The following is a 25,483-nucleotide window of genomic DNA, read 5'->3' as shown; positions in this document are numbered from 1 at the left end:
TAAAAATTGTTAAATAAACAAAAATAATATTAGGAAGTAATATCTAGGTAACGTCGGTTACGTAAATAAATATCCTTCCTAAAATAAAAGGGTTTTAAAATATTAGAATATAATACTAAACTCCTTTAAATTCTCGATAAAAAGTAAATATCCCTAGAGTAGGCTTCCCTTTCTACTCTCGATCTCGAGTAGCTTACTACTACTACCGATTATCCGAACTTTAATTAGATATTAGCGGAGATTACTAATCTCCCTATTTCCTTTTAGGATAAATCCGGTTTCGCGCCCTCCTCGCTTTCCGTTACGTAGGGGTCCTTTTCGCTTATTAGTAATACTATTAAATAAGCTAGTAGTAGCCCCTTAGGTTCTAGATAGGTTCCTATATATTTTCTAAGATAGGATATCCTTTCTACTAAACTAAGAGTTATTACTAACTATTATACTATCTATCCGATAGGATTCGTTCGACTTTATATTCGTCTTCGGTTTCCTCGATTTTTATATTAGTTACGATTTCGGCGTTATCTAGTACTAGTTCGAGTAATAAGATATAAAACACTATATAGAGTTTTTATATACTTTCGGGTAGCTTTAAGTGATAATTTACTAGTCCTAATTTTTCCTTAATCTTAAACGGTCCTAGTCGTAGGTAGTCTAATTTATTACTAGGTCGCTTAGTTTTAATATTACGTTATAATAGGTAAACCTTTTCTCCCTCTTTAAGGTTAGGTCCCTCTCTATAGTAGTCGTTATAGTATTTCTTTATATATAGATTGATAAAGTTAATATCTCTAGCTAGTTATATATATAACTTTCTTAGTCCGCTAGCCTTTAGTCTCGCTGATTCTATTATAGCTATCTTATTAATTAGTTCTCTAAATACTATTAGATTATATCTATAATTTATAAAGAATAGTGTTTCGTTAGTTATAGAGTATACTATATTATTATATACTAGCTATACTATTAGTAGTAGTCCTACCTAGTTATCTTACTAGTAGTTTATATAGTACTATAGGTACTATTTTACTATCTAGTTTACTCTTTCTATCTAACTATTAGTCTATAGGTAGTATATAGTAGAGAGTCTAAGCTTAATACCTATCTAGTCTATAAAAGACTTCTATATATTCGATATAAATAGTTTGTCTCTATCTAATATAATCTTACTCGGTATCTTATAGTTCGTAACTATATATTAAAGTATAATATTCGCTATTTAATTAGTATCGATAGTTTCTATAGTCGGAATTATATAGGCGTACTTAGTAAGCCTATCGACTATAACTATAATTATATTATATCTATCTAAGATTAGTAACTTCGTAATAAAGTCTATTATAATCTATTCCTATAGTTAGGTTAGTATCTTAGATAACTATAATTCTCTATAAGGTACGTATTATATAGGTTTGTTTCGTTAGTATATATCGTAAACGTAGATATAGAATCGAACCTTTTGCTATATATTTAGAAAATAGTAATTTCTTATAATATATTCGATAGTTTTTTCTACTCCTATATATCTATATAAGATATTATTATAGTATCGATATATAACCTCTTCTCTTAACTTACTTAGAATATATATCAATCTATATATATAGAGTAATCTTTAGTCGTCCTTAGTAAGTTTTCTACCCTTCTCGATAAGTTAATTGATTATATCTTCCTCTAATATATCTTTAATTTTCTATAAGAAGTCGTTATCCTTAACTTTTATTATTATAGCTAGTAGCTGCTTATTATACGAGATAGTACTATTAGAGTTTTATCTTAATATAGCGGGATCCGCTACCTTAGTTCTTAATTTATAGTCTAGTTATCTATTTAAAGCGTCGGCTTATCCGTTCTCTATCCCTTTATAGTATTCGATTTTAAAATCGTATTATATAAGGGTTTCGGCCTATCGCGTTTATTATCTTATTAACTTCTTCGTTATAGTAAAGAACGTAAGATTCTTATAATCGGTTTTAACCGTTATTATATACTTTACTCCTTCTAGATATACTCTCTAGACTTAGAACGCTAATACTATAGCTAATAGTTCTTTATTATATATATTGTAGTTAAGTTCTACTAGAACTATTTTCCTTAACTAAAATACGACTAGTTAGTACTTACTATTAGTTCCTAGTTACGTTAACCTTACTCCTAGAGCGTAGTCTAATATATCGGTTTCTATAATAATTAGTCGGTTATAGCTAAATATAGCTATAATTATTCTTTTATTAAAGAGTTTCTTAAGGTCTTAGAACGATTTGTCTACTATCTTATCCTATATAAATTTCTAATCTTTCTTCGTAAGATAGTAGAGTTCTAATATAACTCCGGTATATCTATCGATAATCTTCCGATAATAGTTAGCTAGACTAAGAAATTATTATACTTCCTTTATATTTTTAGGTATCGGCTATTCTATAATACTTTTAACCTTATCTTCTTCTATCCTTAGTCCTTTAGGGGTAATATAGTATCCGAAGAAAGTCGTTTCTTAAATATAGAATTCGTATTTCTTTAGTTTAAGAGTGACTTCTACTTCTCTTAGCTTCTATAATATAAGTCTATTATATTTAATATAATCTTCGAGTATTTCCGAGAAGACTAAAATATTATCTAGATATACAATAACGAAGATATCTAAATATTCCTTAATCGCTTTGAAAATAAAGTATTAGAATATTACTAGTACGTTAGTAAGGCCGAAAGGTATAATCTTATATTCGTAGTATCCGAACTTAGTTCTAAATACCGTTTTCTATTTATAGCCTAGCTTAATCCTAATATAGTAGTAGGTATTAGTAATATTATACTTCGAAAAGTACTTAGTATATCTAATCCTATCTTATATTTTATTAATTAAAGGTAGTAGGTATCGATCTTTAATAGTAATCGAATTTAAATATCGGTAATCTATATAAAGTCGAAGACTCCCGTCCTTCTTTAGTATAAAGATAATAGGGTATCTAGCCTCTAACTTCGAGACTTAGATATATCCCTTTAATAGATTTTCCTTAATATAATCCTTAAGTATATCGGACTCCTTTTATAATAGCTAATAGATAGGTATAAAAGTCGGTTTAGTATCTTCTATCGTATTAATCTTATAATTAAAAGGTCTATATTTCGGTAATACTCTATTAGCTAGTACTATAAAAATATCTATAAACTCCTAGTATTCCTCCGGAATCTTAGGTACGTCGCTAGTTATATATAGCTTCTTATATTTAATTATTATATAGTCTATTAACTCTTAGTCGGATATATCTAGTGATTATTCTATAGTATCTAGGGCGACGCCTATAACTAATACTCTAGTCCTCTTACTTCGGGACTATTTGCTACGCTCGTTTCGTTAGGTAGACTTCTATCGACGTATCTCGTACTCGTTATATTCTTATATATACTTATACTTATCGAAGGTAATTCGTCCCGATTACTAATCGATATTCGGGTTATACTTCCTAAGCTATAGAATACCTAGAATAATATTATAGTCTCCTATTTCTAAGATATTAAACTATATTAATTCTAGGTACCTATAGATAGATATAGGTAATATAATAGTTTCTTCGCTAACTCCTCCTAAAAGTACTTCTCTATCGAGTCCCGCGACTAGTATTATATATAGTAGGGGTTTAGTTATAACTTACCGATCGTCTTTAAACCTTAGGTTTATAAAGTTGTTAGTAGCCCCTAAGTCGATAAAAGTCTATACTATTCCTATTAGTAGGTTTATATATAGTTTGATATATATTCCTAATAGTATTACCGCTAGATACGTTATTAGTCGATCCTTATAATCGTATATCTAGCGTCTATTATACTAAATTCCCTAGTATTCTTTCGTTTATTATAGCTTCTTTATCTACTATAGTAGTTTTAGTTCGATACTATAATCTAACTTTACTAACCTATAAATAGTATACGTTTCGTCGTAGTATATAATACTAGCTATCTTACTATATCCTAGGTATTATATATATTCTTTATATACGTAAGTAGAATTTTCGTAAGGGTATCCTACTAGGTCGTTACCTTCCTTAATTACGTTAATAAGGTACTAGTCTAGTCTACTAGGCTATATCTTTCCTTCGAGATATCCTATAAGCTCTTTAGCTTCTTTATTATTATAATAGTTTATAGGGCTTTCTATTAGTATTTCTAGGATAGTTTAATCTATTCTAGGAAGCGTATCTAGCGTTCCTAGATTACTATTAGCTCTAGGGATCGGGTTCTATATCTTTATAGGCCCTATATCGTTAGTTATAAGATATTTAGGGTCCTAGGACTTCTTTATTCCTATATCTATAGTCTCTAGTCCTAGCGGGTCTTACGACCGCTAACTAAGGTCCTCTCTAGCCGTAAATCCTATTAGGTCCTAGATTAATGCCTAGGGTATATACTATATCTACCCTTAACTTTCTACCGTATCTTAATCGATTTCTAGATAATTAAGTTCTAGCTCGTCGGCTAACCCTTTAATATATAGGTTACCCGCCGTTATCTCTTCTAGGCTTAGGTTAGTCTATCTTATTAAGAGATCTTCTAAGAGTTCGTCCCTTAGGTCTATAGCGACTCGCCTTTTCTATCTAAGGCTATTAATAAGGGTCCCGACCTACCCTCCTAGATCGCCCTATTACTTATTAGGGTATATTTCCTCCTAGTATTCCTAACTAGCGCTTATTTCTTCGGCGTTAGTACTTATACTAGTAGTAGCCTTTCCCTTTTAGGTCGCTTATAGTACTTCGCGTATCGCCTATATATATTACCGTTTCTCGTACGGTTTCTTTTATTTATATTCCCTTATATAGTATCCTAGTTTCTTATAAGTAAAGTAAAGGTTCTTCTATCGACGCTCGTCTTATTCTTCTCGTATCGTATCGAGGTCTATCGGTATCGGGCTATATAGGTCTATATATCTCGCTAGTTATAGCGTAGACTACCTAGGTCGCTTATCGTTCTAGCGATATTAAATAGGTAGTTATTATCCGCCCGTTCTCTACTATCTTATTTCGCGACGTTACGTTTCGCGATCGTAGATTCGATTATCGATTTTAACTACGATACCGATAATCTTATCTAGTATATCTAGTCGATTATCGCGTACTAGTTCGTCTTTAATATATTCTTTTAGTCCGTCTTCGAAGACTAAAACGAAGTAGTCCTTATCCTAACTTAAGTATAAGATAATTTATTAAAACTTAGCGGTATATACGCTAACTAAGGTAGTCTATCGTAGGCGTTAAAGGCGTCGTTTAGCCGTTCGTTTCGCGTTAATATTACCGAACGTAAGTTTAATTCGTTCCTTAAACTTATTATAGCTATTAAATACTTCCTAGGTAAAGTCGCTCTAGATTTCTTAGTCGGTTTCTTCTTAAAACTCGCGTAGGAATAGTTCGAACTAATCGAAGGCTAGTTCTCGGAGGAAGGTCGATATATAGATAACCTTATCGGCTTCTATAGGTAGCTTAGATCGGTTAACCTATTAGTTCGTATCTAGTTAAGTAAGGAACGATCGAAGCTTAGATCGTATTCTATTAAAGAACTTAGGTTACGGAATCTTAACTATAGAGACCGGACGTTAGCTCTCTAGGGTTAAGATTTACTCCTATAGTTACTAGATTATCTTAGCTATCTACTAAGGGCTAGGCGCGTTACTTCGTATAGAAGTACCGCTACCGGTAGTCGAATTGTTAACTATATTATCTTATCGTAACTCGAAACTTAATTCGAGACGGTCTTTAATATATTACGTACTAGCTAACTAGTTATAGTTAGGTTAGATAGGTTTAGGGTATACTTGCCTTAATACTCCTCGAATAGTCTAACGTTAATAATCGGGTTATAACTAAGCTATTACCGCGTAGGGCCTTACTATAGCCTAAGTCCTTTTAAGCGATTAAGGAACTAATACTAGGTAGAGCGCCGAGTAGATCTATACCGGAGTATTAGTCTACTCGTAAGTGTTATTAAGTTATAATTAAGTAAAGAGTTATAGTAATCTAAAAGGTAAATATAAGTAATAATATATAATTAAAGACGAAGAACTAAACTAGATATATAAATAAGTGTCCTTATATATCCCTAAGTTCTTCCTATATAGAATAGTAGATAGTAGAATAGTAGAATCGCCTTAGCGGATTCTACTGATCTACTTACTACCCTTCTACTACCTATATAATCACGTGATGCTAAGTAGTGGTTGTCTAGTACGTAGAGCAACCTATATAACGGAAATCCTTTGCGGGGTGGATCCGCTTAGGGCGGATCATACTCTTGCTTAGTGAGCTTATACGTGATCTACTGATAGGTATCCCGGTTGGCTCTCGATGGCCTATTGGCGTGCCTGGTGGGTCGCTACTGATTGGTGACGGATAGGTCCGTAACAAATTATAGGCGTATAAAATATAAAGACCCTATAATTATTAGATAGTAGTTTAATCTAGTTTAAAAGATAATCCTTTAATTTAGAATTAACCCCGATAATATCTATAATTTTAACGTACGTATAGTCGGATAGTTAAAACTAAGATATAGAACGGGATTAACTTGTTAAAAGATACTCTACAAGTCAGGGTAGGTGCCTGTCAATCAGGTAGGAGAAGGTAACAAGATAGGTGGTTCCCAAAAGTCAAAGACTGTTTCTTGCCGAGCCGTCAGGCTTCCTCCATATGGTCCAATTTATATACAGTCTCCCCATATTGATAGCGGGAGGAAATGTGACACGTGGAGCGGGGTCCCGTTCCTGCGGGGAACCCTTCTCGGAAAGATAGGGAAACACGGGCGATCCCCCTCCGGAGAGGTCAAACCTCCTGTAGGCCTGAGGCACCAATCTGGGAATAGCCTCATGTCTGATTATATCTTAACATAACTATATTAATAACTTTAACTTCCTCGAAGTATACCCTCTCGTACGAATTAAAGCTTTTAAATCGGAGACGATTAAAAATAGCTTTATAGTAGCCGGTTTAGTACTATTTAGACCTAACTAACTAAGTGATTTCTAAGCTTAATATCCGGCTTCGAACCCCGACCCCCCTAATAAACCGGGGTAGTAAATCGAGCTAGAATTTTACCCTAAAAACCCCCTTTATAAAGAAAGAACTACGTCGATAGGCTTTATTAATCAAAGCTTTACTACGTATAAGATCTCGAATCCCGCCTATCCTATTAGATCGTATATTAAACTAGCTTATAAAAGGCTTCCGTCTTATAATATAAGGTACTATCTTACTCGCTAACTAAAATAAGGAATTACGCGCCGCTAACGAGAAGTAGAAGCAAAAGCGTACTAGATCCCGGAGGTAGATACCCGTAGAAGAAGGCCTTTTAGTTTAAGAAGTATCTATATTGATTATATAGCAATAGGAAGCAACTAAAGCACCTCCCCCCGGCCCCGGTATACCTAGAGAATCTACTATTCAGCCACGTATACGGGGCCAGCGAGGGTGTGGGATATATAGAATGCTAGGGCATAGAAGAGAAACATGTCTAGGTAAACCACTTAGTTAGTTGAATTAATTTAATGGCATTATAGTTGAGATAAATGTATTTAAATCTAATGGGTTAGATGGGGTGCGCCACTCGGTGGTGTGCGCCGCTTGGCAGTGAAATACGTTAGCATTAAAAGTCTTAGGATAAATATAATCTTTTATAAAGCATATAAGCCAAACAAAATTGTAAAACTGTCTAATCTCTTTATACCTAGAACCAGGGCTATATTTATAGTCTCACTTCTACCCCTATAGATTTATCTGCCCCTTACTATAGAATCTTCGATTTTGAGAAGAGATTGAAAACATTGATAAATGCAAATTCTCGAAAATAAAACATACTCTGGTTCCATAACTCAGTTGGTTAGAGTGTGGTGCTAATAACGCCAAAGTCGAGGGTTCGACCCCCTCTGGAACCACGATTCCTTTTTTTTGTCCCTTTCTCTTTTTTAAACCTCGGCTTCGACGATTGAACCATCGGCATAATGCGGCCATTTTAGGCAGCTCGCTTTAATCGTGCATATGATTGCTGGTTGTCTGCCTTCACACTAGGGCTACTCGTTCGTGTAGTTAGTCTTCCGCGGTGCTCCTTTCTTCGTGCGACTCACATCCCAACAGCGATAAAACGAGCGAGTCTCAGTGAGAGTGATACCCTCTAGCATATCGACTAGCGTGTTTATTTTCATAGCAGCCTTGCTCACTACCATCTGGCACTCGTTCTTCTTCACGTGAGTGAATACAACGTGGCATCTAGTACCATCTAGATAGAAATGCGTCATCCAGGCATAGTCATTATACGCAGGCTGCATCTAGATAAGACCAAAGTTTACTCTGCCGAATACACCATAGGCTTCTCCGATTCTTCTTCTCGAGGTTTGCTTCGGAGCATCTGCCAATTGACAAGCTTTACATACCTACTTTTTTTGGCTAGGGTTGCTTTCAACAGTCATACCTTCTGTCATCTCGCTTAATTTGACAATACGCTCAATACCAATATGGCCTAAACGCTTATGCGAAGGCTTAATCGGAGCTTGTGAAGCTGGCTCTCTTGTTGACTTCTTTATAGTTGCAAATAATAGCACTCCTTCTGTCGGGTTCAGAATCTTTGTATCCGGCTATGTAAGTCAAATAAGCTGATGATCCTAGCATGTCTTATGCAATAGATCCTAGCTATCAATAGTCTCAGGTTGGTACTTCCTCGCATTTGCGAGGTTTCGGTATTTCCTACACGAACAGCGCTTCGCACGCTCTCGAACGTCAAAGACAGCTCTTTATCGTTTTAAACGTAGACTTGGGCGCCGGTATCTACCACCTACTTACTGTTTGTCAGGTGGTACCGGACTGAGATTGATATCCTGATTGGTGGAGAAGAAGGTAGAGGGTTGACTGTCGGATGTTGCATTTGCTTGCTATAGTACTTCTCTCCTCTATTCGGTCTTTATTTGATTTCAGACTCTTCTCGATGACGTTTGTCAACGTACGCTCTCTAGGTAGGATCAAAAAAAAAGGAAAGAAAGGACCAAAAAAAGAGATCGTGGTTCCAGAGGGGGTCGAACCCTCGACTTTGGCGTTATTAGCACCACACTCTAACCAACTGAGTTATGGAACCGGATTATGTGTTCATGCCGAGAATTTGGACCTATCAATATTTCATGACGAGGGGTAGATAAATCTTTGGGGGTAGAAGTGAAGCTACACCCTATGATGTAAGTCGTGCGACAATCCCCGGGTCGGTTTTTACCCGCACCCCATCAAATATATATATCTCTCTACATTCAACAACCAACGCTTTTACCTTATTTCATTCCTTGCCGATAGCAATCGATAGGCCTTTTTGTTGTTATATGTAATTTTTGAATAAATCAGAAACTAGCATTTTTATGGCATCAAAAAATACGTCGCTGAGCCCCAGGAATATATATATCTCAGTCACCAATTTATCCAACTCCCCTATACTCTAGAAAGTGGCAAAGTATCATATAAAACGCACTAGTCTACAGGGAAAATTTATATAGATAAGTTCTGTTGCAATATCATGTTGTAGTTTATCGCTTTTACTATGTGTCTTGAACTGCGCAGCTGGCTTACATGCGCAGCTCGCTTAGTTACCGAATACGTTATTCTTATCTTCACAATCGACTAACTTACCTCGCCTACCGTAAACGGGCGATAGGCACCTCATAGGTGCCTATAGACGGGCAATGTGGTAGTATAGCTAATATAATACCCTCAAAAGCCCCTCCCTTCTCTATATAGGAATAGTTAGATCCAGATAAAGAGAACTAAACTATTCAAGATTATAAAGATAATATTAAACTAGTGCTCAGAGACTAAATATATTCCTAGTCGGGGGTTATACAACGATCCAGAGGCTAGTAACATTTATCCTGAGATCTTATACGCTGTTTAGTGTGCTACGCACAACAAACTGGTCACAGTTAGGTTAGATGGGTCCAGGGTATACTTGCTTTAATACTCCTCGTGTTCTTCAACGTCAACGATCTATCTCTCAACCGTACTGTTGCGTATCAGGCCTTACTATGGGCTGGGTTCTTTTGAGGGCATCGAGGAACAATACTAGGTAGAGCGCCGAGTAGATCTATACCGGAGTATTAGTCTGCTCGTGAGTATTGTCAAGTTATAGTCAAGTAATAGAGTCATAATTATCCGAAAGGTAAACATAAGTAATAATATATGATCGAAGACGAGGAACTAAGCTAGATATATAGATAAATGTCCTTATATATCCCCAAGTCCTTCCTAGTTAGAATAGTAGGTAGTAGAATAGTATAATCGCCTTATGAATTCTATAGATCCACCTTTAACCCTCCTACCGCTTATATGATCACGTATCCTACCGTTCCTTATCCGGTAGTTATGGATCCCAGAGTATAAGATGCTGTACGTGATCTGATGACAGATAAACTGATTGGCGCTCGATGGCCCATTTGTGTAGTGAAGGCATATGTCTGATTGGTGCCTGGTAGGTCCGTAACAGTGTGCTACTTAGTATATTATTCAACACAAATTGTGTCTATCTATGATCGACACTCTCTATAACTTGTTATTTGAATAGAAGCAAAAATATCGACAGAAATGAGATGAAGAATATAGAGTGGCAAAAAGAAAAGAAAGGACAAAAAACGAATCGTGGTTCCAGAGGGGGTCGAACCCTCGACTTTGGCGTTATTAGCACCACACTCTAACCAACTGAGTTATGGAACCAGGGTATATTGTAGTGTCAATAATTTGCAACTATCAATGTTCTGGTGCTCTTATCATTTTTTTATTCTTGAGGGGTAGAAGTGAAGCTATGAATATAGCTCGATTTCTAGGTATAAGAAGATTAGATAGTTCTACAATGTTATTTAGTTCATATAATTTGTATGACGATCTGATCTGTTGTCACATACTTTGTCACATGCTTGCTTCTTGCTTCTTTGTACTTTGTTCTACAGAGTGTTACTAGCCCTAATGAGTTTGTTTGCTACGTGGGTTAGCTTCTGCTATTTAATCCCTAGGGACCCCATCTCTCTCTCCCTCTCTTCTCTAGCCTTGTTATTCTAGTTGGAATGCACAATTTCTTCATTGATCGACCTGGCACGTAACACTGGGAGAGATTCTATTTATCCTAAGATTGTTAATGCTACTTAGGATTATATTATTCAACACAGATTATATCTACAGTCGATACTCTCCATAACCGTACTAGGCCCAACACACTGCCGTGTATTGATACGCCCCAGTAGATAACCATGTTTCACTAGATAGCCAATCTACAATATATCCATATTTTGTATGACCTTTCCATACGAAAGATACTTATATATCTCGTGGATACCATGCACAGTTTCTCAGGCTTCGAACCAGTTAGGGGAGATATGAGAAGGGATATATAGTATAAAGGAAGTTTAATTCATTTAACAATAGGTTGATAAGGAATATCAAGTGAACTCAGGGAAAAAAAAACACATATTTATCTCGACATATAATTTCATATATATTGTCTTTTTTTTCTAAAATATTACCCTTCATCCACATTAGATATCGAGAATTAAAATTCTGCATGGTGACTACGAGGTACATAAGTATCTCTCGTATGGAAAGGTCATACAAAATATGGATATATTGTAGATTGGCTATCTAGTGAAACATGGTTATCTACTGGGGCGCATCAATACACGGCGGTGTGTTAGGCGGTTAATTGTTATTTGAATAAGAGGCAAAAAAAGCAAAGAAAGGACAAAAAAGAAATCGTGGTTCCAGAGGGGGTCGAACCCTCGACTTTGGCGTTATTAGCACCACACTCTAACCAACTGAGTTATGGAACCAAGTATATATTCTGGATAGAAATATTTGCCACTATATTAAAGAATCACAATTTTATCAAGACTATACAGGCTACTGAAGTACCGCCCTTATCTATTATACCACAGACAGTCCCAACCCCGGTACCTTTCACCCAAAACGCTCGAGGGATACTTTAAACAGGGTAGGTCTAGGATAATTAGTATAAGATCATAAAAATTACTAGAGAATCAATATATAGCACTATAGGCGCTATAGCTCTCACTAATGCCGCCAGCGGCGGCACCCTGCTTAGGGCCATTTTATTATAGTATATGATTTAATAGTGTTGAGATATCTCATTGGTCATATGATGTGTCCCTACGTTTGTAGTAGTCTAGTTCCTAACTTTCCTCCTATATAACATAAATCTATCATCATCCACAATACATTACATCGTGGTGCTTTCATGATCTTATCTACCTATAGACTCTAACAAATAGGCTTACACGCTTATATAGATAAGCTAACGCGGGAAAAGAGAAGACCCCGAAGAATAGCTTAACTTTGTATAAGTATGTTTTCTATAGCTCTAAGAATCTGGCGGACTCCGAGTCCGACGGAAATGATTATATAGGTTATTTTTTCTTCCATACTCTGCTTATTCCCCTCTAGCATATTCTTAAAGATAAATATCGTTTCTATGAGATAAATTCTTAACGAACACAAGTAATGGTTCAATCCATATGGATTCTTGTAAGCATAGTAAAGACAGGGGTTTCTTTCTCCGTAAAGACTGATTTCGAGCGGTATTAATACCATTAGTTCGGATATCTCTTAGACTGCTGATTCCCCCATACTGCCCGTCTCACCTTATGGAAATGTCATGTTTCTCGCCCTCTCCCCCGATCAAACAACGCGGTCCCATCAATACTCCATTTCACCACTTAGAACGCCTCGCCCACCGCTCCTTCTTTCATTCCGTTGTTTGATCTCCCCAGCAATAGCATCGCGCTGCCACGGATTGTATCCGAACACGCCCGCCTCGGTATGGGCCTGAAGTCTCTGTAATGTCTGCATAGACATTAGTCTCGCTTGTTGTGGTGCATCTGCCTATCGCTGTTCTAGATTGGATATCTTTGACCGGGTCACACCGAAACCCTGTCGAATTGCGGCTCGCCGATCGTACTCGTTAATCACCCAAATATCGTAGGGCAGGAACCCCTGAGAGACGGCGGTGATTTGAGCAACTTGGTAAAACAAATCGTGTTGTCCAAACGGTGTACTCTCGCGCGGATTCTTCCCTTGGGCTCAATGTCCAACGGAAACCCTTCTTCCGGAGGATCCTTGGATGAGCGCTTCTTCTTTCCTTTGGAAGTTTCCGTGTGTACGGAGGGCTCTTTTCTGGGAGTAGCAGATCTCGGAACAGAAGGTCTTACTGATTCTTCCTCTGCAGATGATTCTTCCTGCACCGATTCCAGGTGCGTGGTCGGTCCGATAATGGAAGGGGACCGCCCCCGCGATCCTCGTCGTGGGTGTTAATCTTCCGGGAGTAGGGCTCCTGTCACCTCAATGGCAGGTTCTGAAGGTTCAGTTGTTCCCGAGCCCGTCTCCACCGGCGCAAGTTGATGATCAGATGTTGGCTCTTCGGCCTCCGCTTCATTGGGCGTCGATACTTCTTGATTTGGACGAGAAGTGTTTCCTCGGACTGTTCGCCCTGTCCTACGAAGGAAATCATCGACCAGCCGCTGGGTCCTCTCACTGAAAGCGCCTCCTGTCGTTGGTGTGATGTTCCGCTGGGCCCCTCGCGGCTGCGTAGGGTACTTCTCTCTGCCAATCCCAGCCTCTTGTTGGTTTCGCTTAGGGGCTGTTGGTGTCTGTCCGACTGATGTAGATCCGTCGGCTCAGCCGCTACTGGTTCGGTTCCCAGAGACGCCTCTGACACCGTCTTGTCCCTCAGTCGGGTGGCCGTCAATTCCTGTGCGCCTCATTGTATGTGGCCTCTCCCTTGGAACGTTTTGCGGCCGAGGGGGGGGGGGGGGGGGGGCCGGGGCAGGGGCATGACCTGTGTACTTGCTGATGGATCTGGTGGACCTTGCGCCTTTCTCGCTGCTGGTGATTTTTGTGGATTTGGCTCTATGGCCGGCAATTCCCCCAGAATCTGGCCGTCGGGGCTCATTTCCCAGAGAGCATTTCTTGGCTTTGATTGACCTCTGCCGTTTGGATTTCCCTGTTACTCTTCATACGTTCGATCCTTAGGTGAATCACGCGTCTCCTTTTTGTCAACCGTCGGGACCGGCCCGATCCTTTCGAACTGCTATCTGCGCGAGATTCATGTGAGTCGTCGGACCATGTGCCTTGGTGAACCAGAGAGACGGTTTTATCCAATTTCTCGTCGCAATTCCATCGGACCTTGTTGAAATGTTCAAATTATCCCAAAACTTTTATAATAGCCTGTTCTGATTTGGAGAGCGGAGGATGAGGGCCCATTCGCTGCGGAATTCCTGCGGAAGAGCTCATGATTTGGACCGGATCTGAGTATCCCTCTCGCGAGAACCTGGCATATAAGGACGGTCCTCCAGCTAGTGCCATTTTTGGCGGGTCCCCCTTCGAGAAGAGCAATGTATGACTGATCATGCGTCTCATGGCGTTCTTTTCGTTGTGCGACATCGGTATTGACTTGTCGGAATGGCTCTGGTATAACTCGCGGCATCTCAGAGTTGAGACCAGTGTCCAGCTATGTTCCGCTAGGATTTGATCCCTTATCTCGCTCATGATGTCCATTTGCTGCATGAATGTCCACATCAAGAATTGGAGCTGGTGGGCCGAGGGAATCTTCTTCATGGCTTGCCCCAAATCTCCGACAGGCGAGCCTTTGTGGAATTGAGCGGTATTGCTCATCAATTGCAGCACCCTCTGGCGGGCTTCCGCCGAATCATTCATCTTGAAGTCAACATCTCGGAATAAAGGTACCTGGTAGTCATTCGAGTCAAGCCGGTCTTTCCGAGCGAGTCGTGCCGTAAAACGGTACGGTTCCTTGATGCATGTCCTAACGTTTGGCCACGCGAACATCGTCCCCATGTCCCAGTCGTGCCGCATCCATTTGAAAACATGTATTGTAGCCTCCACAGATGTCAGGCCCTTCAAAGCAATATGCTCTTGGAAGAAGCTAGTTTTCCCCTTGGCACCGGCTGCCCGTTTCTTGCGGGGTCCTGGAGGAATCGACCCAGTGAAGTTAACGTCGGAGACGTTAAGTCTCATGGATGAAGTCACATCCAAGTTGGCAAAAAACCAATCTGTAGTACGGCAGGTCTCCGTCCACAGTGGCGACACGATGACCAATATCACGATCAGGGGTAAAAACCCCCACGGGAATCCCCCAGTGACTGAATCCTGGGCCAGCTTTCGCGAGCGTGTAAACACATTGTTCAACCACCTGTATGTGAAGATGTACGACTGGTTGGGGCATTCTTTCTTCTGTGTTACAACCTGCCCCTGGACTAGCGAGTTACAAACTAGGCCAAAAATGCCACTATATCTGAGCGTTATGCTCAGATAGACTAGGCTCCAATATATATAGTACGTGACATGACATTCTGCTTGGGTTTCTTGCTTTCCCCAGGTCCTTCAGAACTGCGCGACGAGGATGAAGTCGCCATGCTGTCAGTGAGATGAAATGGAGCAAAGGAAGGATATATGTATCAGGAGCAAAATAAGAGATGGATATAAGGCGGGGAAAGTGAGAGAGAATGTAGACTACAGACGAGTCACTGAGAAGGGATCAATGGGCAAAGGTGTCCGATGCATGTGAACTGAGAGAAGTGAAGCTGGCTCAGGTCCACGAGACATCCAGCTCGCTTTCAATATTCATTCACCCTCCCTGGGCTCAATTTCTCTCAACTCGTTAATGCGAAATAGTTACACGGTCCCCCTAACTCCAGACAGTCTGACTGAGTTTCTCCACATTAATTTCTGACACCCCCGTCATATGGCCTCTTTTTGAGCGAAGTCCCTGCTTACCAGGCCCCATTTGAGACTACTACTAGATCCATTTTTGGCCAAGTTAGCGCAGAATTAAATTAAATGATTGATATAAGCCGTTGTGATTTACCTACAACTATACGTAGTAAAAATTGTGGGAACCTTGTGGCGTCTCGGCCCCTCTGGCAAACTCTGAAGCTTGATATTAGAATTTCTGCTGGAAGTATGGTGTTAAGCGGAGGAGAGGGAAGGGATTCCGCTTCGTCAAGGATTTGGATAAGAGACAGGTTTTCTAGTTCTTAAGAATACCACAAACTTCTACTTCATCTTCTACGACTCGTCTTCTGCCACCAGAACTCGTCCTCTGCCACCAGGACTCACCTTCTTCCATCAGAACTCGTCTTCTTATATCATACAGTCATCGCATTGTGAGCCCCAGTCTTGTGGACTGGAGTCCACCATCGTTGCTCGTCAGCAGAGAACACGCCACTACTGACTGACTTGTTCTATCTGCCAAAGAGCCCACTCATATACTCCGTCATCATGACCTCCACATCATCCTCTTACCAGCCTCTTGTCCAGGGTGGCCATGCCCACCAACCTGATAAGCTGCCTTCGATGTTCATATCCTCAACGGTGCCCGTCGTCCATGAGAATACTATCATCCTAGGGGCGACACACCCTACCCTCTCCACCGCCGACCCGACAGAAGATGGTTGGTTCATTTCAGACTTCTATGCTTTCAACTACTTGTTTAAAGGACTTGGGATGCAGCAAACCTGGCTGACCGCTGTGGAACCTGCCAAGCTCGTCGAGAAGTACGGATCATTCCTGCATGGAAACCCCTATGAGGAACGAAAGATATGCCTGAGCCAAGAGCTCTTGGACAGCGATGAACTCTCGCCTGTGACTGTGGTTAGGCCGGCGAGAATGATTGACCAATTTCTGATAGAAGCGAGAAGGGCTTCTGAGCTGGCCAAGAGAATGTCAGCCCCCCTTCTTCTTATTATCTTCTGCCACGGACTCCCAGACTTTCATTTGCTTTTAAACAACGGGGATACGAAGAGGGGTCTGAGCATGGTGAGACTCAGAGGTGTGCTTGAGCTCGGTGTACGTGTCACCCTCATTACTACGGCATGTCACTCTGGTGGCTGGGCCACAAGCCCGGATTTCAACCATACCACTATGGCAGCTGCCGATGAGACTTCAACGAAACAAGGAATGTCAAATGCGTGGGGAATCTCTCAGAGCATCGGCCGCAGTTGCGGCTCCGTTTTTGCTAGCACGCTTGTGCAGAGCCTGTCCAGCGCAGCAAGCCCACTCCTTGACCCCCGTGAGAGGTCTCAGCCATCGCGCTCCCTTAGAACCAAACCCCTGCTGCACGCTGAAGGGTCGGAGGAAATCCAAACCCTGCAGCCTGAAGAGCCCGACGAAATCCAGACCCTGACGTATAATGCTTTCTGTCATTCGATCTGGGAAGTATGTGAGCATCGTGTAACTCGGCTTTGGAGTGAACAGGGATTCAGATTCAGCGCGCAGAATGATGAGTGGGATTTCTCTTGGACAGGACGAACCGGAGTCCCTCTCAAAGACTTCAAACGCCGATGGGAGCAGCTCGCATCTCACCCCTACACCGGCCCGGCCGACATTCGTGACCTCCGAAACACACACCCAGACAACCCTACCTTCCGCGAGGCCGACCCCGCAAGCACTGGTGGTGTTGAAGAGATTGTCCATCATATGACGGATGATATTGCTCACGGACGGATTAAAGCTATGGGACGAATATTCCACCAAACTTGCCCTGGAGACTGGGACAGAGGGCGGATGGTGGGATTTGGGGGAACTTTACGTGCATACTACGAGCGCGATGAGTTTAAGGAACGAGCACCGAAGTTTGCAGCAACAATCCGCTTTCGTTGGGAGATGGCACTTCTTGCAGATTATGTCGTTAGCGTGTTCGGCCTTCCTGTGCCTAGTAAGAGGATGTGTATCCTCTGGGATGAATCTGCCTGGCAAGCCGCCGTTACAAAGACCGATCCTACCTGGATGCAGCGATATAAGAGTATATCAAGTGCCCTTGGCGACTGCTTTATTCCCCTCCCTAATGATAATCAAGGTCCGCTGTTCTTCCGACCCAATTGTTACCTAATATCCGCTCTCGTCGAGGCTAATAAGCCTGACGATGAGACTCTGGCTATTATAGATGCCATAGAGCAATTCATGGAGACACAAAAAGAGTTCCATGAACAACGGGCTTGCCAAGACGAACGTGTCCGTGGCCGTGGCCGAGAGTGGCTGAAAACTATTGGCAGACGAGCCCTCCAGTCGCTTGCACCTCGTAAGAGCCTGCGAGCAAAACCCCATGGATCAGAGATCACAGAGTAATCTAAGAAAGTGGTGCTGCTTTCGGCTCGTGTGCTTGCCTGCCGTTCTCTTTCTTGCTCCTTGCTCCTCTTGTTTGTCTCTTTTGCTTTTTTTTCATATAATATTTCTACTTAATCTAATTTATAGCAGTATGAATATTCGATGACTCTGTTAGTACTATAATAGTAGTAAAAAAATTAGAAAAAATAGAAATTCGTTGGTTCCAGAGGGGGTCGAACCCTCGACTTTGGCGTTATTAGCACCACACTCTAACCAACTGAGTTATGGAACCGGTTATGATTACTCTCCGAATTATTATGTATCATAAGCCTTGACTAATCACCAGAACAAAATCACAATTTACAGCTCGATTTGCAAGTCACCTAGCTTCAATTCGAATAAAACTAGGGCTATCCTAAAATGAACCAACCCCCCCTCGCGCTGTTATAGGACCCTTTCTCGACTTGCCAAACCTCTTCTAGTAATTGTATTTCCAATACATTCTCCCGGTAACAATACTCAAGTCCTTCACAGCGTTAGCGGTTAAAAGAGATAAGCTTTGGGCTTGTTGTCACTATTACCCTTGTTTGTAAGATCCCATCTAGAGTGATCTATGCTAAACGTGCTGTCGGATTTAACATGAGGTAATTCATTCATTCTCCTACAATGCAAAACTTTCCAAGCATCAATATAGCGCTACCTAGGTATGACCCGGAGGAGATTAAGATCCATGATACTGGTTGGGGACATGCACAAAGTTCTTCACAACAAACCGGAAGATCCAGCTTGATGAGGCAATGATAAGCCGCATCCCTCTGACCATCAAATATGAAGATCTGACAACGGAGTTCCACAGAGAGATTTGGAGGACTCATTTGTCCAAAGCTAATACGGTTCAAGGACCTGCAATGGTTGGGCCCGACGAGTGTATAACTATGTAACTGTACAACCGAAAATGTCCAATGTCTCGCATGATGTAAAACTACAGTTGCTCCGCACTAGCTATAAGCCTATTAAGAAGGCTATCAGCACCGGCAGACTCTCCATCGAGACCATTCTTATCATCAAGCACCCGACCAACCGCCCCAACAAGCCCAGCCAAGCGCTTCCGCCGGATAGACTCTTCCAGCTCAGCACTCTTCTGACGGGCGACGTCAATAACAGCCGAAGGCAAGTTCGCCAGCCGCGCAACGTTCAACCCGTAACTACGATGTGCAACTCCCTCAGTAACCTCATAGAGGAAAGTGATCTCCCCCTCCCCTTCCTTGTCCTTGTTACCCGTTTCCGTGAACCGCATATGGACATTACGGAGAGCCTGGTCCGGGAAGGAATGCACTATCCGCGAGAGATGCTGGTAATGCGTAATGAAAAGGGTCAGGGGTTGGATCGACCGAACCATATAATCCAGCACCGCCTGCGCAATAGCGACACCATCATGCGTCGATGTGCCGCGGCCCAGCTCGTCGAGGATAACCAAGGATCGAGGGGTTGCTTGTTTGAGGATATCTGCTGTTTCGGAGAGTTCGACCATGAAGGTTGATTCGCCGGCGAGCATGTTGTCGAAGGCTCCCATGCGCGTGAAGACCGCATCTAGAAGACCGAGTCGGGCGGAAGCTGCTGGGACGTAGGATCCGATCTGGCCCATGATTGCGATTAATGCAACCTGTCGCACGTAGCTGGATTTACCGCCCATGTTTGGGCCGGTGACGAGGAGGGCGCGCGTCCCGTCGTGTTGGAGATTCGTGTCGTTGGGTACGTATGTGTCCGTGAGGAGTTGCTCGACCATTGGGTGTCGGCCTTGCTCGATATGGACGCCTGCTTCTTCTGTGTATTCGGGTTTGACATAGCCCGGTTGCTGGGCTATGTCGGCAAGAGATAGTAGGCAGTCGAGGGTTGCGAGGGATTGGATGCAATCCCGGAAGGACTGGTACTGCGCTGCAATATCAGCCAGGAGGGTTTTGTATGCTTGATCGCAGGCTGCTGCTAGGGCTTCTTTGTACTGATCACGCTCGCGGATGAGCTGGATGACTTCTGGCGTGTGGAAGCGGGACACTCTTTTTGTGCCGCTGACTTTGACCCACGATGCTGGCACGCGCTTGAGTGCCGGGGAGTTGTTTTCGATCTCGATCAAATACTCAATCCCGGAGACTGTCGAGTATTCGACTTTGCCTCTCCCGATTGTGGATGCTGCCTCTTTGCGGTGTTCCGAGAACCCGTGCTCAGTGCTTCCAATTTGGAGCTTAAGTTCACCGATCTCCTCTGTCTCCTCCGCTTCGCGAAAGAAAGTATATTTGTCATTGGTTCGTGCTGCGTGCATGTTGATCTTATCCAAAAACTTGACGACTGACGCTCGAATCGTGGGCAGGGAGGCGATGGCCTCGCTCACTAGCGATGATTGAAAACCCGTCTGGGTAGGTGATTTAATATCTGCAAACTCCATTGCAATCATATGCATAGCTTGCAGAACAGTGAGAAGTTCGGGTCGCTCGCACTGGGATCATATTAGTACAGGTGTGGTCATTATCGCAGAAATATTACCCACCTTTCCATAGTAAACGCGGATCAAACTCTTTTCAAGATCACTCTTGACTTTGTGTAGCAGGCCTCGCACTCTCTCCACCGGAACCGCTCGCGCAGGATCAATAAGCTCTTCCACGGCATTCGTCCGCTCCTCGAGGCGCACTTTGTCCAGCAAAGGTCTTCCAACCCATTGCCGTAACATGCGTTGTCCGAATCGCGTGTGCGTCCGATCCAAGGTCCAGAATAAACTACCCTTTGTCGAGAGATCGGTCTGGTTTTGGTAGATTTCTAGATTGACCAGTGTGTTTCCGTTCAGAAGCATATGCGAACGAGCGGAGAAGGGCTGGAAATACTTTGTGAGATCAAACACATGTTCCAACCCATATTCGGTCATATGTTCGATCATAGCAGACAAACAGATAGTCACCTGTTCCGGGAGGCCAAGGACATTTTGAAGCAAATTCGCAGCTTGGGTATCCTCCTCAGTACTGGTAGCCTTCATTTTTCCTGCATAAAATCCCGATATATGGCTGTGTGCCTCAGCGGCGGAGGTTTTCTTCTTCTGGGCCCGTTCGAGGCGCACGGCGTCCCCAAAAACATTCATCTTGCTTCCAGATAAATGCTGCACGAGCTTTTCGCTAGCTCGAGACATCTCTCCAACAATCAAAATCTCACAGGGAGCGATATGCAATAGCCGTGTCTCGATCTCGCTCCGCATGAAACCGTCCTCAAAGTCATCGTAGATAACGTCGCCGGTAGCTGGCTGGACAGCGACAATCCCGACATGGACTCGCTCGTCATTTCCGGGGCCCTTGGCATTGGTCTCCGTCATACACAGCATGTACCCGGTAGCAGGTGAGGCACCTCCCGCCGCTGGCGCAGGACCCTGCAGACCTTCTGCGTCATCGATATAAGTTCCTTTCGTGTAGAGGTTGGTTAATTTGCGAACAAATGGCGCATTACGATTATCACCCGCAGCCTTGAGCGCAGCCGTCTCGATCTGTCGCACCACGCCGACCTTGTGTCCGGCTGTAACGAGTCGCTTCACATGTACGTGTAATCGGTGCACGGGAATACTAGCCGAAGCAAATCGACCGATGTGTGCCTCCGATGGATCTGCGGTAGGTCATGGCATTAGTATATTTTCGGTATGGCATGCAAGAGATACTCACGTTCGTCGAATCTGAATTTCCCTGGGATACACACGATGCCCAACTCCTTGGCTGCAGTGCGCGCATCCTCTCCGAAGAACCGGAACTTGTATCCCACTTCAATAACTAACACTGTGTTCATATTCTGACGCTTGATCTCAATGACCTGCTTCTCCATGGGCGTGAGCTTGCTCGCGGCCTTCTTCGCACCCTTGCCTTTGGTTGGGGGTGGTGGTGGTGCAGGCTCATCATCTTCCTCGGCCTCTGCAGCTTCGGCCTCCGCGCTGGCAGCATCGCTCACCGCGATTCTCCCAATCCCGACCTGGCAATCTGACCCACCGAGCTTCCGGACGAACTGCTGATGGAGTTTCTCTTTCTCTTTTTTCCGCTGTTCCTGCTCTGGGTCTTCCTCCTCTGTGGGGACTGGGGTAACAGCAGGGGAGCTCTGGAACTTGAAGATATCGGTGCGTTGGCTGCTGCTTGCCTGGGATGTGTGCTCAAAATGTACGCTTGTCGCAACTCGGATTGGCTCCTCCGCGTCTGTGCCGGTGGTCTTGGCTCGCTTTGGTGCTGGTGCCACGATATCCTCGTCATCATCGTCATCGCCATCTGCCGGGGTGGTATCGCCTTGCTTCGGCTCGATATTGTTGACTGGCGACGCTTGTTTTTTCTTGGGCGCCTTGGCCGGGGTCGGTGCGGAGTCTTTGGGTGAGGCCGAGGATGCGGGTTTCTGGGTGAAGAAGCTGGAGATGCTTGCTTGCTTTCGTTTCAACGATGGAGAGGGTGCGGAGGACTGCGAAGAATGAGGTGCCATCTTGACGAAGGATGATTCCAACTGCTCCCTCCGCAAGTATGCGAAGTGGCAGTGGCGTTGGACGTAGGGGTTCTGGGTTGGGTTGGGAGAGATGGACTTCAATGGAATTCAATACATGGGCATTTCATCTCAGCTTGATCTCAGACTAAGAATGCTTCAAATCGAGCTCCATGTGAGTTCTCCGCATTTTACTCGGAGCTCGACGCGTACAGAACGCGCTGGGTAATTAATTGGTTGCTGACTCAGCACCAGTATGGCGTACCTGGGCAGGGCGTTCTGAGATCATCATGCTTGATCTTCCAGGCTATTAGATATTAGACAGAGATGTGCTAGGAATAAGATAACATCCACAACTTGAAGCATTGAATTGAGCCTCGAAGGCTGTTTCTATGACAGTCCCATTGGATATACCAAAAAGTGCCGAAACAGCCTTGGGGCTGTACAAGACAAGAGGACCCCAAAGAGGGAGTGGTCTACAATGTATACATTAGGACACAGAAAACAATCATAATGCACATTCTTCATATTGATACTGGCTAATCATGATATTGTACAGCATATCAAACAACCCAACAAGGATGAGAAATACAAATGGACACCCCCATGGATAATCACAATTGATGAAAGATAGCAATCAGCCTGGGTGTGAACAAGGTACGGTCGTCGGGTGAGGTCTAATCAAGGTAAAGCTACCACTGTCACTGTCTGGGTTTTCGGTCCTTGATTATCCATAACGCCTTCTGTCATTTCAGGGAACATCACATAGCATCACAGTGTCGCAGGGTTGACCAGCAGGTTGGAGAGACTTAGTTCGCATCAGTAGTCAAGTAGTATGCATGAAACATGTGGTCGTCTTCCGGGATGGTTTCTTCGGACGGAACAGTCTGCTCCATTGAAAGCCAGCCATTGTGGGCTGCAGTGCTTTCATGCTCCTCTTCGTAGTGGCTGTCATAGAAAGGATGCCTCGAGGGGGCTTGCAGAGGGTTGAATCGATACCCGGCCTTGTCAAAGTTGTCGTATGGATTGTATGGATCACTAAGATCGGGAAGGTATGGAGGGCCGTATCCAAAATCGTCAGCGTCAGTGCGCTTGGCAAATGGAGACTGCCAATCGTGGGGGCCAATTCGGCCTTGGGGGTTCAGAATAGGCTCGATGTTTTCCTTGTCGATGGATTTGTGCCCAATTCTCGAGGCATGAATGCCGGTGTTCGTCTTTCCGTTCAAAACAAGGCGAGTGGGGGTCAATGTGTCAAACTGCGTTCGGTACCCCGGTTCCTGATAACCTGTTGTAACCTCTTCTTCTTTTTCCTCGTCAACAAAAATGTCGAAGCCACCCCTCGGCCGCTTGCCAAAGGTATTGACAGTGAAACCAAACTCGTCATCATCGCCAGCATAAGAGTGAGTACGGTCTGCTGCGCGGCGCGAGCGGCGGGGAGACTTTTGTTCTTCTTTGACCTTCTCTTCTTCTTCTGGGTTCTTGCGGTCTTTGTCAGTTTTCTGTCGCTTTCTGTCCACAGCTCGGGGCACATTGGGGTCGGCTTTAGTCAAACGAGTACTCCTGGTACGAGTGAGGCCTTGCCTGGGAACTGGAGTCTCTCCTTTCAGTGGACTGTATTCCTCCACATTACCCGTGATCACACGTCCCTTCAACAAAGTTCCGTGTGGGGAAAAGACCAGTTCGGTTGGCTCCACGAGAGAAGAAGTAATTTCCATGTTCTTCAACACGGCACCATCCTTCTTCTGGTTGCGCCGACGACGCATCTGCACTGTGGCGGAATCAAAAATATCCATGCCTGGCCACAGAACTCCTTTCAGTCTTGCGATTTCTTCAGCCCGAGTCTTGTCCGTCTCGACATCACCCGATGCCTGAGTCTGATCACGGGAGTCGATAAAAGGGTCAGGGGTATCTCTGCCGGAAGTCCAGGTCCTCTTCAAGGGATCCGGTTTACGTCGGCGCTGTATCGGTGTCACAGGCAAAGCCAATGATCGGTTTTCATTGCTGAGTCCAGAAGCATTCACTGGTTGTAATCCGGTTGACTTTGTGCCATTGGAGGATCGCATTGAGCGGAGGATAGGGCCCGTCCGAGATTTCGTATTGTTGTTCGTTGTAGCCAATTGATTTGGCGTAGTTGGTGTGACGGTTGTACCCGCATGTTGCTGTTTGTCATTGTTGGAATCGGCCAGGCGGGGGTCGAGGCAATCAGGGATGGGGGTGGTTGGAACCGAGACAGTGCTGGAGCCCTCAGGCTCGATATTGGATGCTTGGCTAATTACGCGTTTGGTGGTCTGGGAAGTCAATGCTTCATCCGACTTTCTCTTTTTCCGACTTTCTTTGCTGGCCATGCGAGCAGCCAGCTGCTTCGCAAAGCCATTGGCGTCAAACCAGTTGTCGTATTGTTTGAGAAGCTCGATTGCGTTAGGATCGTCGGTGCGGAGCTTGAGCTTGAAGTGGCTGGCTAGATGAGCCTTGGAGGCAGCATGGGTCAACAGGTGGGAAACATCGCTGAACTGGGGTTGCCCAGGACAGATGCTGCATAGGAGGACAGAGTCATTCATGATGCAAGCCCTGCAGGAAGCAACAAAGTAATAGAATGAGATGTAAATGGAAAGGGCAAAACAACCAAAGTGTCAAATGCCAAGAAAGTGGATGTGAATGAAGCTGGTGAAGGAGCGATGGAGGAATATGAGCGGCCGTTATAAACACGTCAACAAGGCAGACGGTTCTGACCGTCTTCGTTATCAATCAGCTATTGACATCTGAGGAAGGAGCGTCCGCTGGTCGGTCAGTCACGGGATTGAGCCCAAACAACTTTCATTCATCTCTTCATAATTATCTTTATGTACACGATCTGTATACAATGTGTATGT

At 43.3% G+C, this 25,483-nt stretch overlaps 5 protein-coding genes across 5 annotated transcripts; 1 reads left to right on the top strand and 4 right to left on the bottom strand.

Moving 5' to 3' along the window:
• Positions 1–13,321: 13,321 nt before the first annotated feature.
• On the bottom strand, positions 13,322–13,774 carry N7537_003802 (uncharacterized protein; the record flags this gene model as incomplete). Its single annotated transcript, XM_056894860.1, has 2 exons — positions 13,322–13,660; positions 13,727–13,774. 2 exons carry the CDS (start codon positions 13,772–13,774, stop codon positions 13,322–13,324), a joined length of 387 nt encoding a protein of 128 aa, XP_056754608.1.
• Positions 13,775–14,213: 439 nt separating this feature from the next.
• On the bottom strand, positions 14,214–15,044 carry N7537_003801 (uncharacterized protein; the record flags this gene model as incomplete). Its single annotated transcript, XM_056894859.1, has 1 exon — positions 14,214–15,044. One exon carries the CDS (start codon positions 15,042–15,044, stop codon positions 14,214–14,216), a length of 831 nt encoding a protein of 276 aa, XP_056754607.1.
• A 1,263-nt stretch (positions 15,045–16,307) lies between these two features.
• On the top strand, positions 16,308–18,152 carry N7537_003800 (uncharacterized protein; the record flags this gene model as incomplete). Its single annotated transcript, XM_056894858.1, has 1 exon — positions 16,308–18,152. One exon carries the CDS (start codon positions 16,308–16,310, stop codon positions 18,150–18,152), a length of 1,845 nt encoding a protein of 614 aa, XP_056754606.1.
• Positions 18,153–19,113: 961 nt separating this feature from the next.
• On the bottom strand, positions 19,114–22,616 carry msh3 (mismatch repair protein MSH3; the record flags this gene model as incomplete). The annotated part of the gene is made up of 3 exons (XM_056894857.1): positions 19,114–20,622; positions 20,674–21,767; positions 21,824–22,616. 3 exons carry the CDS (start codon positions 22,614–22,616, stop codon positions 19,114–19,116), a joined length of 3,396 nt encoding a protein of 1,131 aa, XP_056754605.1.
• An 806-nt stretch (positions 22,617–23,422) lies between these two features.
• N7537_003798 (uncharacterized protein) lies at positions 23,423–25,171 on the bottom strand (the record flags this gene model as incomplete). The annotated part of the gene is made up of 1 exon (XM_056894856.1): positions 23,423–25,171. One exon carries the CDS (start codon positions 25,169–25,171, stop codon positions 23,423–23,425), a length of 1,749 nt encoding a protein of 582 aa, XP_056754604.1.
• Between the last annotated feature and the right edge of the window lie 312 nt (positions 25,172–25,483).

This window comes from Penicillium hordei (assembly GCF_028827395.1).
Source record: "Penicillium hordei strain IBT 12815 chromosome Unknown utg000002l_segment0_segment0, whole genome shotgun sequence".
In the NCBI taxonomy this organism is placed as follows: Eukaryota; Fungi; Ascomycota; class Eurotiomycetes; order Eurotiales; family Aspergillaceae; genus Penicillium; species Penicillium hordei.
Note: the sequence above shows the minus strand (reverse complement) of the source record. Positions and strands in the feature narration are given on the sequence as shown.